Below are 16,934 nucleotides of genomic sequence, written 5' to 3' on the forward strand. Positions count from 1 at the left end.
GTACCCCAAGTTTCACCTCACTTAAACTGTTTACAAAATCAGACCTAAAAAGACAAGCATGACAACAGATCACTGAAATTGCTGATCTCATTTTCCCATATAATTATAGAATAAGTCAATTGGAATATACTGTACTTATATTTCAGTGTGTAGAGCAGTATAAACAAGTCATTGTCTGTATGACATTTTACTTTCATTAGGGCTTTTTATGTAGCCTGTTGTAAAACTAGGCAAATATCCAGATGTACACACAAGACCTCTGCATATCCCAGGGGTACATGTACCTCCTGCCTGAGAATCTCTGCTCTAGGCCAGTCTCTTGCTCCGACCCCAGCTCTAAAAGGCTTTCTGTGGCTGCTCACCAAGCCTTCCCTTAGCAACCAGCTCTTGGGCTGGTACCTCCAGGGCTAAAGACACACCCAGTACTCCTGCCTCTTTCAGGTCACTGTTCTGCATCCTCTATTGCCCAAATCGACCTCTGCCCTTTCCAGAATGACCAGAGGCCCAGCCTACCCCTCTAGGCCACTCTAAAGCAGGATGGGGGTTGGTGACCTGTAATGAGGTGGCAGGTGAATCAGTGTTAAGAAGGAATAGTGGCATCTGAAGAATACTCCCTTTCTATCTTCTCTGCAGCTATTGTCAAGCTTATAGCCAAGGGGGGTGAGGAGACATGCAGGCTATTCCAGTCTATATTTTCTTTTTCTTTTAATCTGCTGACTAGTTTTCAGGGGCTCAACATCATGAAGCTTCCTGGCTGGCTCCGTTTCAGGTTGCTTGACAGCCTATAATCTGCCCTTCTTGAAACAATCGACAATCTCGGTTGAAATGGCACAAAATAGACAGCTGCAATTTTCAGTGTGTTCTCATAAGGAGAAAAGCACTTTGACTGACTGCCCAACTGCCTCCCAAGGGAAGAGACTCTTCCAAAACAGCTCTGCTAGTGTGCTGTTGCTATCCAGTGTGGGAGTGGGGGCTCCAACTGCTGGTTGATGCTATAGGATGGGGGTAATGGCCTCTAGCCTGGCCAGGTCCTCAAGACCACTGCCTAACTTGAAGTTGCTTCAAAAGAAATTCTGGTCTTCTGCAGAAAGATACTGGGTCCATTCTGCCCTGAAGCTTGTGTGGTCACTTGTGCTAGTGCAAGCTGGATGTGGCACTTGGTAGCATCTTGCAGCCACTTTGCACAGGTAAGTGACCCCCATGGCATACATGGGAACAGTCTGAACTGCAGGATTCCAGAGAAGTTCTCCCTCTGAACTAAGGGCTAGGAGGCCTGTAAAACAAAGGACTTAGTTTGTGGAGGGAACACTGAGCTTCTGTGTCTTGGGACAGCTAGGCTTGTCCTACTTGAGTGTTCAACCTGCAAATCCAAAGTCTTGCAGCAGTGGTTCTACAGATATCCAAGCCTTGTCTAAGCTTTCAGCATCCTAGCTTCAGCTGCTCCACTGTAGACCCTTGCTACAGCAATGCAAGGAGTTCTTCCATTGGTATCGTTAACTCACCTCCCCAAGAGGCTGTAGCTAGGCTGGCAAGAAAAGTCTTCTGCTGATTCAGTGCTATAAAGACTAGGGTTAGGTTGCTTAACTGTCTTGGGGGGGGCGGGGGGTGTGTAGATTTTTCAGACTGACCAGTTACATTGCTCAGTATAACTCTTTTTTAGTGTAGACCTGTCCTTAGTCTGTGGACAAGACTAAAACTTTCCTCTCCATGTCCATACATTTTTGCTATATTTCTGGTAGCCTACAGAATGGAAGAGGCTTCTCTGGTGTGGGAACCAACGTTACCAGAATTCCCACAGACTTACACCACCCTGAGTGGAAGGGGGATCTACACACCAGGCCAGATTCTGCTTGTTTGGTGGAACCCAGCAATTTAAGTTACACAAACCAGTAAAACACTCAGCCCAAAGATCCGCTTCAGGCAAGGGCTGTTGGTTAGGCTAACTTAGGGAACCATGAGGAAAGGGATGGATATATTGTGGTATTATGGTATTTTATAAATCCAAGGTACACCCACACCTTGAATACAGGGTGCAGTTCTGGTTGCTCCACCTCTGAGTAGGAAAAGTTAGAATGACGACAATTAGTGGTATGGAACAGCTTCCATGTGAGGAGAGATTAAAGACTCGTCCTTTTATAAAAGGGGACCAAAAGCACCTCTCGACAAGACACCTGCTATTATAATAATCTTGGTGCAAAATATACCTGGTGAGTTATCACTTAAATTGATAACACACTGCTCATTGATCTTTAAGGTGTATATACAAAATGTCTTCAGCTTACAGTCATAGCTCTGAAATTATGACAAATGTGTTTCCCAGATGAGTCTGGGGAAGGGGTAAACTTTCCTCAGACAAAGGACAACCTGATGCCTCCAACCAGGTGTCCTCAAAGTTGATGGGCAATTGCCTGTCAAGGGGCCATTCTTTGGCAACGAAGTGGGCAGGAACAGATAAATCGGCATTTTAGGAAACAACCCGTTTCCAGCTGAGAGAGCTGCATGAAATCCATGTCTGAATGAACTTTATCTTGGGGTAACCAGCAATGCCTTTCAAAGGGTGAGTGGACTGTGTAAGTGAGGGGCAAAAAAACCACCCCAGGTTCTGTCTGCTAAGACAAAGGAAGCCACCCTTTGACTTTGGGCAGGAGGGAAGAGGGGAGATCTTGACCTGTGAACTCGGTCAGCCCTCTTGTTGAACATGTGGTGAGGGTTTCTGCCTTGTTGCGTTTTAGCTACTAAGAAGGACTTTTTTCTTGTAACCACTTCTAACACCTTGTACTCCCTTTTAAACCCTAATCTTTGTACTCGGTTTAGTTTTAATATAAACTAACCCAGTGGTGTGCTCAAACACAACTGTTGAGTAACCCCAATTAAAGTAGCAAACTATTGAATATTGACCCTTTCAGGGGCAACTGACTTCCTGCACTGCCCAGCCCTCTCCTGGACAGACTGAACCTGTCTGGTGACCACCCTGCACGCAGTAACCAAGCTGGTGGAGGCCAGGGTGCAACAGGTGCGTTGGTGCTGGAGTCAGAGCTGCTGGACCAGGGCTGTGGCAGTTCAGACACTCAGGGTGTGACATGCAGGCTCTTTGTGACCAGTCCAGGTTGGAAGCTACAACAGCAAACCATTGTGGTCCAATTGCATCCCAGAATACAACAGGGATATGATAGAGGTCCATGCCATCATAAATGGTGTAGGGAAAGTGAAAGACCAGTTATTTACCCCTTCTCGTTCTAAAAACCAGGAGTTAACCAATGAAATTAATAGACATTGGGTCTAAAGCCACAAAAGAATGTACCTCTTGACACAATGCAGTCAACCTGTGGAACTCATTGCTGGGGATATTGTGAAGGCCAAAACTATAATGGGGGCTCAAAAGAGAATTACCTGGAGGATAGGTCCCTCAGTGGCTGTAAGCCAAAATGGTCAACCATATGCTCTGGGTGTCCCTAACCTGTTATCCAGTCCTAGCTTCTGGTAGGGGATGGATCATTTGCCCTGTTCTGTTCATTCCCTCTGAAGCACTTGGCACCAGCCACTGTTGAAGACCAGAGACTGGGCTAGATGAGCCATTAGTCTGATGCAATATGGCCATTCTCATGTGCTGACTTCCCCTCTCCATGCTCTCACTCATGATTGCCTTTGTCACCCTGGCTTTGATGGCTATCTCTTTCCTTAGACTTCCTAGAGGGCTCTAAAGATTGACAAGAATCTCCTCCTGTGGGAAGGTGGGATTTTAAAATGGAGTGAACTGTTTCCTTAGAGGTGGGGTATAAAGGGTTGGTTGGTGGGATTTAGTGACAGGCTCAGAGCAGTAAGCTTTTCTGGGGTATTTTTGGACTGCCTTAGGAAAGATGCAGTGAAATAAGACTTGTTAAATTGGTCCCTGTGGACTGGCTTCCTGTATCTATTCCACTGTTATCCTCTGATCTTCCATAAACTGTCTCTTGAATTCTTGTGGCTATCCAAGCTTTGCCTTTCACAAAGGATTATCCTTCTGTATCTGAATTTTTTGACAACCCTTTCAAGAAATGAAACCATTCCCATGTCTCTAATTTTCTAGCTAATAAGATTAATTATACTGAGATTTGCCTTTTCAGTGGTGTCTTTTGAAGAACTGGTTATATTTTTGACTCCCCCCCCCCCCCCCCCCGTTCTCTGCAGTTTGCTGGCTTTGTATTCTTACTTAATCTCCCCCCCCCCCCAAGTCTCCTTTACTTCTAATTAGTAGCTAGAAGGGTAATTAGATGGAGGGGAGTCCTTCCAGAGAGGAGGGTGGCTTTGCATAAAACTGCAGTGAAGCTCCAAGTTCATAACCTGGTCAGATTATCTGCTTTAAACTTCAGCAGTCAAAACATGATTAAGCAAAGAACTTGACTTAGACACCCATCTCTCTTCCTTTAAGAAGCCAGCTATAGTCAATTGGTAGCTTTTCTCTGCCTGTCAGTTTGCTAACTGTCCCAAGCAAACATGGTGATAGCTTATTATTAAAATAAAATGCATGGCATGAAAATAAGGCTAGCCTAGCCAAACCAGGCAAATCTCTCCAGGAACAAGGCTCAGAACTGAATAATTGCCTGGAGCCCTGCATTGAGATGCTTTTACTATTAGGTCCCCAGGAACTTGGCAGTCTTTAAAGATGGTGCTGTCCTTTTGAACAATGCTTTAGTCACTCTCTGAAGTACAGACTTGGACCCTGGCTGTTCATGAGATGATTCACCAGACCCAGTTATTGAGGTAGTAAGAGTTTGCAGGACCTCTTATTGAGTGAGACCACACAACCTTGCAACTTACAGGATCTTATACCTTTCTCTCCTTGAGGAAGAAAACTAATATGGCTGTCCTTGCCATGTGGTCCGTGGCTAGCTCATCTTGGGGAGTGTAGACCAATTCCAGAAGGTATAACCACTCATTTTGGAACTGAAGCCCACTGTGATCTGCATCTCACAGCAGTGTGGCTTAATCTCACTGCTGTTCGTACACACTAGTGTAGCCAGTGCTTTGGGCTGGAATGCATCCTGGCTCAGAACCCCCCCTCCACCCCACACACACTCCACTTGGGCTCTGCAGGGGTGTGGGGTGGACTCTCTGTTGAAGGACTCTTGGCAAACCACCCAAGACTTGGGTGCATAACCACTGCCAGATGGCACCCACCAGCTGGATTCAAAGCTGGGGTGGGGCCAGTAGGCAGTCTAGATCCAGCTGCCTCCACAGATCCCTCTACCAGCCAGCATCTTCCACTCAATGAAGTGTTGCTGTACCTTAAGGTGTTCACACATAGTTCAATCTCTCCCTGGTAGGCTGGGCTCCTTGTGACTCTATGCTTAGCCTGGAGTCACTTCATAACCTACAGCCAAGTCACCCACTTCAAAGCAGTGTCCAAAAGACTATTTGCTACAAAGGGGATAGGTGTCTCAACAGGGCTACAGCAAACACCCATGTTCTAGTGATCTCCTCCAGCGGGTAATGGTGGCATCTAAGACAAAGTACAGAATCAGTCCAGTGACATTAGCCTCCACTTACACTGCACTCCTCTATGCTCATGTATGTTTCCTCCTGATTAGCTTGTAGAGTAAAACTGTTGAGAACTTGACTGAGGTTCTACCCTGCATTAATAGCAATAACTCTAATAAATGGAGTGCCATGTTCCAATTAAGACTGAAGACTGGAAGATTTCATCTTGGGGCACAGGCATCAAAGCTATATACATGGACACGGAATGGGTTAGCCAGTCCATCTGTAATTACAGGGCTGGTGTGAATAGATGCTCATCAAACTATTAGAGTCTAATTTGACTATCTAACAAGGAGCTGTGATGTTTTATGCATGGTGCCTAATTTTACCCTGGCAATCTCCTGCTATATTTAACATCATTAATCATTGATTCCCACAGGGCTGGATCCCTGATTAGTGTCAGATGCATCATGGGAGGAAAGGGATTTTTTTAAAAAGCCGTTTCTTCACATTGGAATTGAAGCCAGTTCAGTGGAGTTGATCTTATTGCTTGCACTGCTGGGACACCCATGAACAGGGGCAGACTGCACTGCACTGCCCTCCCTTCATTTAACCTTCATCCTTCTCTCATGCTCAAAGCCTCTAGCCTGAAGTGCATGCTGGGGTCTTGCTTCCTTTCCCTGCACGTACACCATAGCAGCAGATGAAGCTTACCTCTCTTGGTAGAAGTAGCTGGTGCTTAACTGCTGTGCTGAAAAGCACACTGCCATCCTTTGGTGGTCAGTCTTGGTCTCATGATTGGGGGAGGGAAATTCCAGGTAATACAAGCTTCTTGGTCACTGACCATGATGCCAGAAATTGACAGCACCAGAATCCTTTCAGGAAGTAGTGACCTAGCATCTAATGACATTTGCCAAGTCAAAATGCACATGTAGCCAGGACTGTTCCAGCATCTCCACTTTGAGATGAGGCACGCGCCCTGCTTCACAACGAGAAGTGTGTACAGGCCTTGGTATAAAGGTTTGGATGCCCTTTTTCTGAGGATGGGCTCAACTTACCTCAATCCAGTTAAACCTTAAGGGGCAGTGCATGGAGGAGATGTAGCTGTCAAGGCTCCATGGAAACTCCCAAGGAGATCAGTGGCTATTGCACTGCTGTGATCAAAATGTAGACCCAGTGAGAACTTCTAGCAAACACCATTTTGACAAACATGTGTGTTTTCAACAATCTCTTGATGAAACTTCCCAGGAAATAGAATTTCCAAGTTTCAGCCAGACCTGTCAGAACACTTGACTAAAAGCCAAGCCAGCCATGACTAGAATACTGTTTCAGATTGGCTGTGTTCATTTTCTGTTGCTATCACAACCAGGCACTGAGTTCTTAGGTTTATCTTTAACTTTGCTGTTGCAAATTCTAGTGTCTACAAAAATGTAGAAAAAGCTTGGAGGTGCCTTCCCATCCATCTACTGTTCCCTGTATTCCAGACTCCCCAGGCTGACTGCTCTGGCAGGGTGAAACTCTCATGAGGACAGGTGTGTGTGTGTGTGTGAATACCAAATTTTTCAGCTCACTGGCAGTTACCCAAAAACACTCCCTTGTTTTGAATCAAAACATCTTGTCTTGTTTTAACTTTAAGAAATGATTGAAATCAACAAAAACCCAGTCACTTCAAAAATATCAAAAGAACTTGACTGAATTTAAAACAATTTGACAAAACTATCCATTTTGGCTGTTGCCAAATCTGCATTTCGCCAAATAGCTTGGTCAAAACTTGCACATCTCTACTTCACATGGCAAGGCTTTCTGCCAACAAAACCAGGGCTCACTAGAGAATGGATAAGCAATCTATCCTGCAAACCCCAATTTCTCCCTGCAAATACTGGTCCTTGGAATAATAGCTCTACAGGCACCATAGGCAATTAAATATTTATTTAATCGTTCTGTGTCGTGCAGCCCATCTTCCAAAGCAATCACATTCAGCATCAACTCCATTGCAAGAGGAGATGAGCTTCTCTTCACAGCCTTGTTCAAATATCTCTAGACTGGCTTTCTCTGCCCCACTTTGCTAATTAAACACCACTCCAGTCACCTTTTCATCTGAGACAAGGAGTGAGTCAGTCTCTTATTGGACCAACTTCCATCGGTGAGACAAGCATTTGAACTTGCATAGAGCCCATCAAGTCTGGGAAAGCTACTCCACATCAAAGCTAATACAAGGTGGAACAGATTATGCCAAAGGAGTTAACTCGTGTTGCAAGAGGCCATTCAAGGTGAAGTGGGCAGTTGACGCCTCTGCAAGTCATAGGCAGAAGGAGGGTTACAGATTGTTGTAATGGGCCATAATTCAGGGTCTTGAGTCCATGACTTTTGACATATAGCCATTATGAATTTAAGATCCTTACGCTAGTCCCTTGAAGGTGTTGTGCTGGCTTCCTTGGAGGGTGAAGACTGACATGTTGGCTACGGAGTGATCGTTTTGTGAAGTTTGCCCATGGTTGGCAGGGTGTGTTTTGTCTTTTATCACTCATCTGGGAACATAGTGTCTGCCTGGCTCCAACAACTGGGTCAGGGGGACATGTAGTGCACCGGATGAGGCATGTGTAGGACCCATGGATCGTGAAAAGTATGCAGGGTGGGGTGGCAGCTAGTGATCATGATCACAATGGAGATCTGTTTACAGGTTTTGGCATTTGTTAGGACATGCCTGACTGTCTAGAGCTCCCTTCTTGGGCCCTATTGACAACTCCCCTTGCAAAGGAGAGAGCATGGCCCCAGAGGCTGCAAAGATGTCCAAATGAGGACTAAAGATCTGCCCCCAGACACCTAGTTGGGTCTTGTCTGGTCTCTGCTTTCTTCAGCAGCCTTGTCTGTTCCTGGCATGGCCTGGACAGCTGGCAGTCTTCCTTCCCTCCCCCATCCCCTCAATCAGAATCTTATTAGCTATGTTTACATGGCAGTCATGTCAAGCGATTAATTTTTAATGGCTTGGTTTATTGCATGTATGAATGGTTTAGTGAGTAACTTCCACATTTAAGTGATTAATTCCCCAGAGTTTGGAGGGACTGGTTAGCTTTTACATTAATCAGGACTTTGGCATGCCAAGGGGCAGGCAATCAATCAATCCCCTGCTGCCAGGGAGAGTAGTGTTAAAATACCTCCAAGGTACAGTGGGGTTAGGCAGAGCTTTAATTACTCCCTTCCTTGCTTACAGCAAATTTTTGTTGTTGGTCTCTGCTATTGGCCTGGTCTCCCCTGCCCTTCCCTTTCCCAACACAAAACAAACCCAGATGTTCATTAGGAAGCTGGCAATAGCATGTCAGATCCTACATAGGTCAGATCATGCTCCCCAATTTCAGTCCATCTGCTTCTAGCAGAGCCATGGTATAAAATAACTCTCTTCCACATGGCAGGTGCATGCATTAACTGCTCCATGGACAGGCAGCTCTTTGGCTCTAGCTAGGGCCAGGCTAGGTAGGCATTGGTGAAAGCTTCCTCACCTCCCTCCTTGCTGATTGTGCTCATGTCCTGACCAGCAGCAGCCCCATCTGTTGATCCTGGTTTACTGATCTTGGGCAAGTGCTTAACCTAGTATCTGGTGGGCAGCCTTAAGCAAGCACCTCTGCAGATCACTAACCTGCTTGGGACTCCAGCACACAATCTTCCTGAAAAGGGCGAGCAGGAGCACAGTCCTGCCTAGTAAAGCTCTTCCATGCAGGTTGCTCCTATGTACAAGCATCCAAACCCATGGTCGCATCACCATTCATAGCACGCTTCTGTCAGTAGCCTTGACTGCTATGCTGCAGCTGAAGCATCGGGTATAGTCCCATAACCCTCTTAAGCAAATGCTGCTGCTGAAGCTTATACTGGCTCAAAAGTAGACCCCACACTAGTCCTAATAAATGCAGAAAGGATTTTTACCTACAAAGTGCTTAAGGATATAATGAGAGAGAACATGGCATCTATTGGGTAACTCTACACAACCACAGTATCCAACTGGAGACCAACACACTAGAGTTGCATATTCAGTTACTCTCTCAAATGCCACCTGCTTGGTTTATACTCCATCTCCAGCACTATACTCTTCAGAAGGCTATCAAGAAAATCCCATGCATTTGACATCCAAGTGCATGGAAGATGTTGTACCTTTGTATCTTGGTGTTTGATAAACTTCATACTTGTGTGACTAGAGCAACCAGTCAGCAGATGGAGACAGGTGGAGATGCCAAGATCCTCTGAAGGCTTTGCCTGTAAGATACTGGCTAGCAAAGCTTTCAGGGCTGCCTTGGCAGAGTTGAGACAATCTTGCAACTTCTGCTACAAAGAACCCAAACATTACCACATTAACATAAACCAGAAGGAGAATCTGGCATCAGTCACACCTAGTTTAATGGGGAAACTTAGATGCTGGGATTCCAGCACTGCAGAATGGCTGGCTGCATGACCTATTGAAAGGCCAGTCATTGTTTTGTGACTTTGAAAACGGTCTCTGGGTCAGGAATGAATTTGGCTTTAAATCACTAGCTCAGTATTCAGCCTATTCCTTAAGGCATGAACTGGGTAACTCTCTAAGATATGTGGAGCAGGAAGAACAAATCTACAAAGCATTTGCAGTGCAATATCCCAGTTGGTGTATAAGTTGGTGTATAAACTGGATAAGGCAGTAAATTCAGCATAAACTTAGCTGAAATCTTTTGTGAACTAGGTAACTAAAAGCAAAAGCTTCAAGGACTTCCTGTAGGTGTAGTTTTACATTGTCTGTCTAGCACCAACAGCTTGATGTTGTCCATTAGCAGGAAGCTAGGTAACTCACTTGATGCCTTGCCTTGTAATACTTCCAGGCCAGCTAACTCCAGGAAGTACTCTAGTCTCCCAAGCCTGTTTTCCAAAGCTCCTTAGAGGGAGGACTTCTAGATAAGTGTTCGCATGTTTGTCTGCTCTACACAATACACAAACCTGAGAATTGGGGAGAAGTCTTCCCCCCCCCCCACCCCAAACTGGGGAAAATCAGTGAACTGTCAAGACTCTAATTCCCCCACCTAAGGAGACCAGTCTTGGTCCACCTGATGTCCCCACCATAATGGGTTAGGGGTGGAGGAAAGACCTGCAATACCTCATCACACGCTTGTGTTTGTGGAGAAGGTGAGACACTTGCTCTGCCACATCCAGACCCTACATGGAACGGCCCTCTAAAAGGCCCAAGGTACCATCGAAAGAATCCATGGGTCTTGCACCAAGACTATCAATCTTCCCACACTTCCTAACTAATGCTATTGCATCTCAATTTGGTCACCTACCATGAGACTGCTTTGCTTTGGGGCAGAGGGTTAAGAATAATTCAGACAAAAGTACAAAAGGTTAGAATAGAACTCTGTTCCTTACAACAAACAGAGTGGGCTTGGGTGAGGGAGGGAGACCTTTGTAAGGTCAGGATATAACTAAAGCCTTTAGCATAAAGCTGGCAGTGATAGAAAGCCACCTGCTTGTTTGACTGAAAACTAAGGAAGTTTTCTTTGGCTTGTGTACTTGGCCTATTGACCTGATCCTCCATGTAGAGCTGGGAAAGTAAACCCTCCCGATGCTATTGGATTCAGACTGTGTGCGACTCTATTAGCTTTCTATAGTCGCTGTCTCTCCGTTCCCAAAATCCTTGGGTTTTGTAGGTCGGACAGTGCTTGGCTTCTCGTTGCAGGGCAATGCTTCCTGCTCTCCTCACTTGGTGGCAAAGCAGATGGTATGTTGGCACCTCATGCTGCAGACTGTGTAGCTGGTCACCACGTGGGCCTGGCTTTCCAAGAGCTCCCCATGCCATGTGGGTCTCTTTCCTTATGAAATCTGGGCTCCAAAGTGGGAACACCACTCCCCCTCCCCTGTCACCCCAAAATGTGAGGGTCTATGCTGAGCTCTCTGGAAATCCTGGCTCTTGTCATGTCATTGCTTTATCACTGCCCAGATGTTGGAAGGCCAGGGCTAAGCCAACAAATGGTCTCTACCACAACAGTAGCTTCCAAAATTAAAAATCCAGGACTCTCAGGGATGTGGGATTTTGAACTGCATGAATTAAAAGATAACTTCTCCTTCTCCTCCTCCCCCTCCCCCCAAAGTAATTCTGTCCTGAACGGACTCAACCTGCCCAGGCTAGCTGGGAGGAAATGGCCTTAACTCTCACTTGGTTTTTAATTCAACAGGCCCTTCCTTAAGAAAGGAGGGTGAGGAGTGGCACTTCACCTCCATATCTCACTTGTCACTCTACTCCTCTAGCTGGCCAAAGAGGCCTTGGAAAGAGCTTAGGTATTTAGCAGCCCTCAAACACTGGCAGGTACAACATCCTTTCCAAAAACTCCCAGTCCCAGCTCCTGAAGTCTCCCCTTAAGGGTCCCTATCTAGAAGAAACAGACTAGTGCCTCATGAGGCACTTAATCACACCTACAGTCAATCATTATCCAAGCATCTCTGTAGGATATGCATATATTTAAGCCAACTACTAGCTTCCAATGCCCTGAGATGCTCCCTCAGCAGGAGCAGTTGACTTGCCTTTTACCTAAAGCTTGGTCTTTCTCAGTCTCCTTATTCAGACCCACCAAAATGGCCGAAGAAGAAATTGCTGCTCTCATCATGGATAATGGCTCTGGGATGTGCAAAGCTGGCTTTGCTGGAGATGACGCCCCTCGTGCAGTGTTCCCCTCCATCGTCGGACGCCCAAGGCACCAAGGGGTCATGGTTGGGATGGGGCAGAAGGACAGTTATGTTGGTGATGAGGCCCAGAGCAAGAGAGGCATCCTGACCCTGAAGTACCCTATTGAACATGGCATTGTCACCAACTGGGATGACATGGAGAAAGTGTGGCACCACACCTTCTACAACGAGCTCCGTGTTGCCCCAGAGGAGCACCCTGTCCTGCTGACAGAAGCTCCCCTGAACCCCAAGGCCAACAGAGAGAAGATGACCCAGGTGAAGTATTGCAACTATGTGTATATCTTCTGTGCGTGTGTTACAGCTGACTTAAATGGGTGTCGTCTTGGTTCTCTCCCCCCTTGCTTCCCTGATGTTTTATGGCAGCCCTGCCACTTCTGCTTCCAGGTTTCTTGGCTGTCTCTATTTTTGTGTGATGCTGAGTGTCCAGGTTTTAAGGTCTCCCAGGGAACCAGTCAAACAGCACTTCATGAGACATGTCAAATGTCTCAGGTCTGTTTGAACCCAGCAAGAGCTTATCTAGAGTGAAACTCATAAGACTTCAGAAACTGTCACCTTTTTTCCTCTACCAATTGAATTCCAAAGAGGACAGGTGAGGCAGAGGTGAGCTAAAACTAACATTCAGAGTTGTCTTTTGGACATACTTTGGCATGAAAGGTGTCTTTAACTTGCTCTAGTTGTCCATCAGCATAGTATCCAGGTGCCTGTGGAGTCTTTTATGCGGCTCCAAGATTACACCAGCATACTGTTCACAGCAGAAGTCCCTCTAGCTCAGCAGGGGGGAGACCTGGGTTTTGATGTTTGAGCCCAGAACAGTCTCATCTTGGTGGTGTCTGGGTCTAGCCCTGGTTAGCTACGGATTCAGGAACCAGTACTTGGTTGCAGGCATGGACAGCTGATCCCTGCAGTACAGTAAAAATGTCTCATTTCTCCTAGATCATGTTTGAGACGTTCAACTGCCCTACCATGTATGTGGCCATCCAGGCTGTACTGGCCTTGTATGCCTCTGGCCGTACCACTGGCATCGTGATGGACTCTGGTGATGGGGTGACCCACGCTGTGCCCATCTACGAAGGCTACGCGCTGCCTCATGCCATCCTGCGCTTGGACTTGGCAGGCCGTGACCTGACCGACTACCTCATGAAGATCCTGACCGAGCGGGGCTACAGCTTCACAACCACGGCCGAGAGGGAGATAGTGCGTGACATCAAGGAGAAACTATGCTACGTTGCCTTGGAGTTTGAGCAAGAGATGGCTGCAGCTGCTACATCTGCCTCTCTGGAGAAAAGTTACGAGCTGCCCGACGGGCAGGTGATCACCATTGGGAATGAGCGGTTCAGGTGCCCGGAGGCCCTCTTCCAGCCCTCCTTTCTGGGCATGGAGTCCTGCGGCATTCACGAGAGCACCTTCAACTCGGTCATGAAGTGTGACATCGACATCCGAAAGGACCTCTACGCCAACACGGTGCTGTCAGGCGGCAGCACCATGTACGGCGGCATCGCGGACCGCATGCAGAAGGAAATCGCTGCCTTGGCCCCTGGCACCATGAAGATCAAGATCATTGCCCCAGTGGAGCGCAAATTCTCAGTCTGGATTGGTGGCTCCATCCTGGCTTCTCTCTCCACCTTCCAGCAGATGTGGATCAGCAAGCAGGAATACGATGAGGCTGGTCCATCCATAGTTCACAGGAAATGCTTCTGAATCCTGTAGCAAGATGGAAGTGTCGGATGTGCCTGGGCAAAGTACTGTGTTCCTTTATGGAAATATTCCTTTCTAAGCTGTTCCTATCTTAAAGGGCTGTCTGCTTAACATATCCTATTTAAGATTGCTTTAGACCTTTCCAAACTAAGCAAGTCCCATTGCATATAACCTAATGCAGTGATCACCTGTAAAAATGTGCTAAACCCCTCGTACTCGTGACTCATCACAAGGTTAAGAGGTAAAACTACATTAATGTGAGGCTACGGATGTGTCACCGACTAACAGCATTCTTCCCTCTTCCTTGTCATTGTCCTGTCAGATTCTTAGGGCTAGAGATGAGATTGGTGCAAGATGTATTCAAGGTCAGGCATCTAAAGATTGAGTAATTATTCCATAACTCCTCTTCAGGGGCTGGCAAGTGCAAATGTTAATTGCCAGTTAATTCCTGCTGGTACAGTAGGGAGACAAGAGGCCTGTCTGCTTTTTTCCCACCCAACTGTACCAACAAATAGCCATGGGGGCTAAAGGCTACTCCAGGCTACATGTGCAAGCTGCTGTATTCATACTAAGTTGAAGGAAATCTCTGTACATTGGGAAGATTTAAGAGTTTGTATTGTCATTAAGGCAAAGTGGAGAATTGTAACATGCAAGGATAGTCTTGTGATCAAGGGAAATTTAAATTAAATATTTAAAGTGCTTTGCAGGACTGACTGAATTTCTTTGGGGAAGGGATTGGGACAAGACTATAGAGGTTTCTGCTTTCACAAAGACCATGCCTTTTGGTCCAAGGATCAAATGTTACACCTTTAGCAGGGATACATACTCATTTTCCAGCCTGCTGGCAGGGAAAAGGGTAGGACTAAATGAGTATCTGACACTGCAACCAGTCATTGGTGGCAGATCTGGGTATGTGGTAGCAGACTATTGGGGGCTGCTTGTCTGGACAACACTGCCTGATTTAAGGAAACATCTGCTTCCAGTGGTGGTAGATCAGTCAATGGCTGGGACTAAGTCAAAGCTACATGATTAAAAAGCAGCTGGGTTTTCAGAGGTGCTGAGCCTCCATTGACTGACTGCAATGGGAGCCATTTTATATGCTCTGCATTTCTGGAAAATGGACACTGAGGGCAGGTCTACACCTGTGCCACTGTAATGCTTCCAGTGAAGAGACTCTAAGCTGACAGGACAGAGCTCTCCATCAGTTTAACTCCACCTCCATGAGAGAAGGTAGCTATGTTGGCAGGAGAATCTGTCTCTTGCAGACATGACACCCCCATGTAGACCATGCTAAGATCGGCATAACCGTCTTTCAGCTGTGGATATTCCACACCCTGAGCAACGTAGTCATACCAAAGTAAGTGCATAGACCTGGCCTTACACACCTAAATCTGGATTAAAACTAACTCCAGCTACCCATTTCCAAAACCCTGCCTGAAGGCTGGGCTTTTGATTAGTGTTCCACTCCAAGCTTTAGGTTCCTAATATCTGCCCCATTCCCCAATTGAATTTTTGCTCTTGAGGCACACTGCTAGTTTCAGAGCACCCTCTAGGGGTGTAATTACAAAGGGTCAGGTTTTTTAAAGGACTCATTAGATCTCTTAAAACAGAGGTCCGTCATAAGATTTTTTCAAAGGTGTTGAATGCCTAGAGATCTCCACTGAAAAGCACAGGAGATGGCCTTCATCTTGGGGCCAGATTACTTGAGGTACTTTGGTGCTAAAACTCCTGTTAGCCATACTGACTTGGTATGACCGACCACCTCTGGTGCAGACTCAATCACCTAGCAATTGAGCCTGCTCTGGCAGTAGAGGCTCCTGCAGTGAGGTTCAGAGATCCTTTATTCAGTCCCTAATGATGAGGGTGCCCTGCATAACAGAAATGCCCCCAAACCATGTTCAGATGCATTAAACTAAACCTCAGCCTAATGGCTGCAGTTGCTCTGCACTTTGGGCACAGGGGATCAATAGCTGTTGCTCACCCCCCCACAGATGTCAAATGCTGGGCTAACACCTTAGGTGGTGTGAGGGTTTCTTTAGCTTGGGGTGGGAGAATATGACTAGGACTCCATTTTTGTTTGTTCATTTTTTAACTCAAAAGGCAACATCTAGCCTTTACATTTAAGTATAGAACAAAATGTGGCACAGAATTTAGAACAAGCTTCGCATTTTAACGTGCCTCACCCTGGGACACACAAGCTTTAGCACTTGACTTGCTAAGTAACTTGCCTTTTATTTAAAAAAGTTCAAAGCTGCTGTCAGCTTCACACCACTGTCTTGCCACCCAGAATGCCAGTGAAGTGTGGACAGATGGCCAAGAAACCCCTTCAGGAAGAGCTGGCTGAAGATCGATGGCCAGAAACTATGAAGATGAAAGCTTTCCACTCCTGGGAGACTATAGAGGGAAGCTGTCCCTTTAGAGGCCAGTCAAAGGGAAACCACCTCTTCTCCCACCACCTCCACAAGCCTTCCTTCTGCATCAGGGCCAGGATAAGGGTACAAGTATTGTCTAATTTAGTCCTGTGTCCCTGAATTGTTTCTAGCTAAGAGTGACATGGCTCCCAAAGGAAATGCAATGGGATGTGTTTCAAATGTCTCTTTATTCTGGCTAATGCAAAAAAGTTTGAGATCCTGGGAGGAAGGGCAGCCATATCCCCACTATTTCAGCAGCAAAAGAAGCCATTTGGCATGGCTAGAGCTCAGAAAGGTGGACTAGTACAAGTGCTCACATAGCATGCAACCAGGAAAAAGCATTTCTAAAACATGCTGAAGTTTTTAAAGGGGGCGGAAGTGGATGGGCTTCCATTATCTAACCCCTGTGCCCTGGAGGTCAAAATTTTGGTCAAAGCAGCCACTGGAGGCCTGTCAGGGTTAATGTTCATGTAGATACTGTTACCTTAAAGTCAACAGAACACATGGCTCTACATCAGTTGGGGTGTGTAATCGGGAGACAAATTTTAGGTGTGGACATATGTAAAACAAGGTCAAAACATGCAGACTTAAGCCGGTGTAACTTTGGAGGGCAGGCTGGCCCTTAGTAGAAGGAGCTAGCAGGATCCTCAAGGCAATAAGATGCCCCATCCAGGCTAT

The 16,934-nt window shown here is 46.4% G+C and overlaps 1 protein-coding gene across 2 annotated transcripts in view; it reads left to right on the plus strand.

The window, feature by feature from the left end:
• ACTL8 (actin like 8) overlaps positions 1-14,545 on the plus strand; it is a 34,060-nt gene extending 19,515 nt beyond the window's left edge. For both annotated transcript variants that reach the window (XM_027831412.3, XM_043531836.1), the window contains exons 2-3: positions 12,017-12,405; positions 13,084-14,545. In XM_027831412.3, the coding sequence (XP_027687213.2) occupies positions 12,040-12,405; positions 13,084-13,848 (1,131 nt within the window). In that variant the 5' untranslated portion in view covers positions 12,017-12,039 and the 3' untranslated portion in view covers positions 13,849-14,545. The remainder of the gene's footprint in view (positions 1-12,016; positions 12,406-13,083) is intronic.
• The last annotated feature ends 2,389 nt before the right edge of the window (positions 14,546-16,934 follow it).

Source organism: Chelonia mydas, chromosome 18 (assembly GCF_015237465.2).
Source record: "Chelonia mydas isolate rCheMyd1 chromosome 18, rCheMyd1.pri.v2, whole genome shotgun sequence".
Classification (NCBI taxonomy): Eukaryota; Metazoa; Chordata; order Testudines; family Cheloniidae; genus Chelonia; species Chelonia mydas.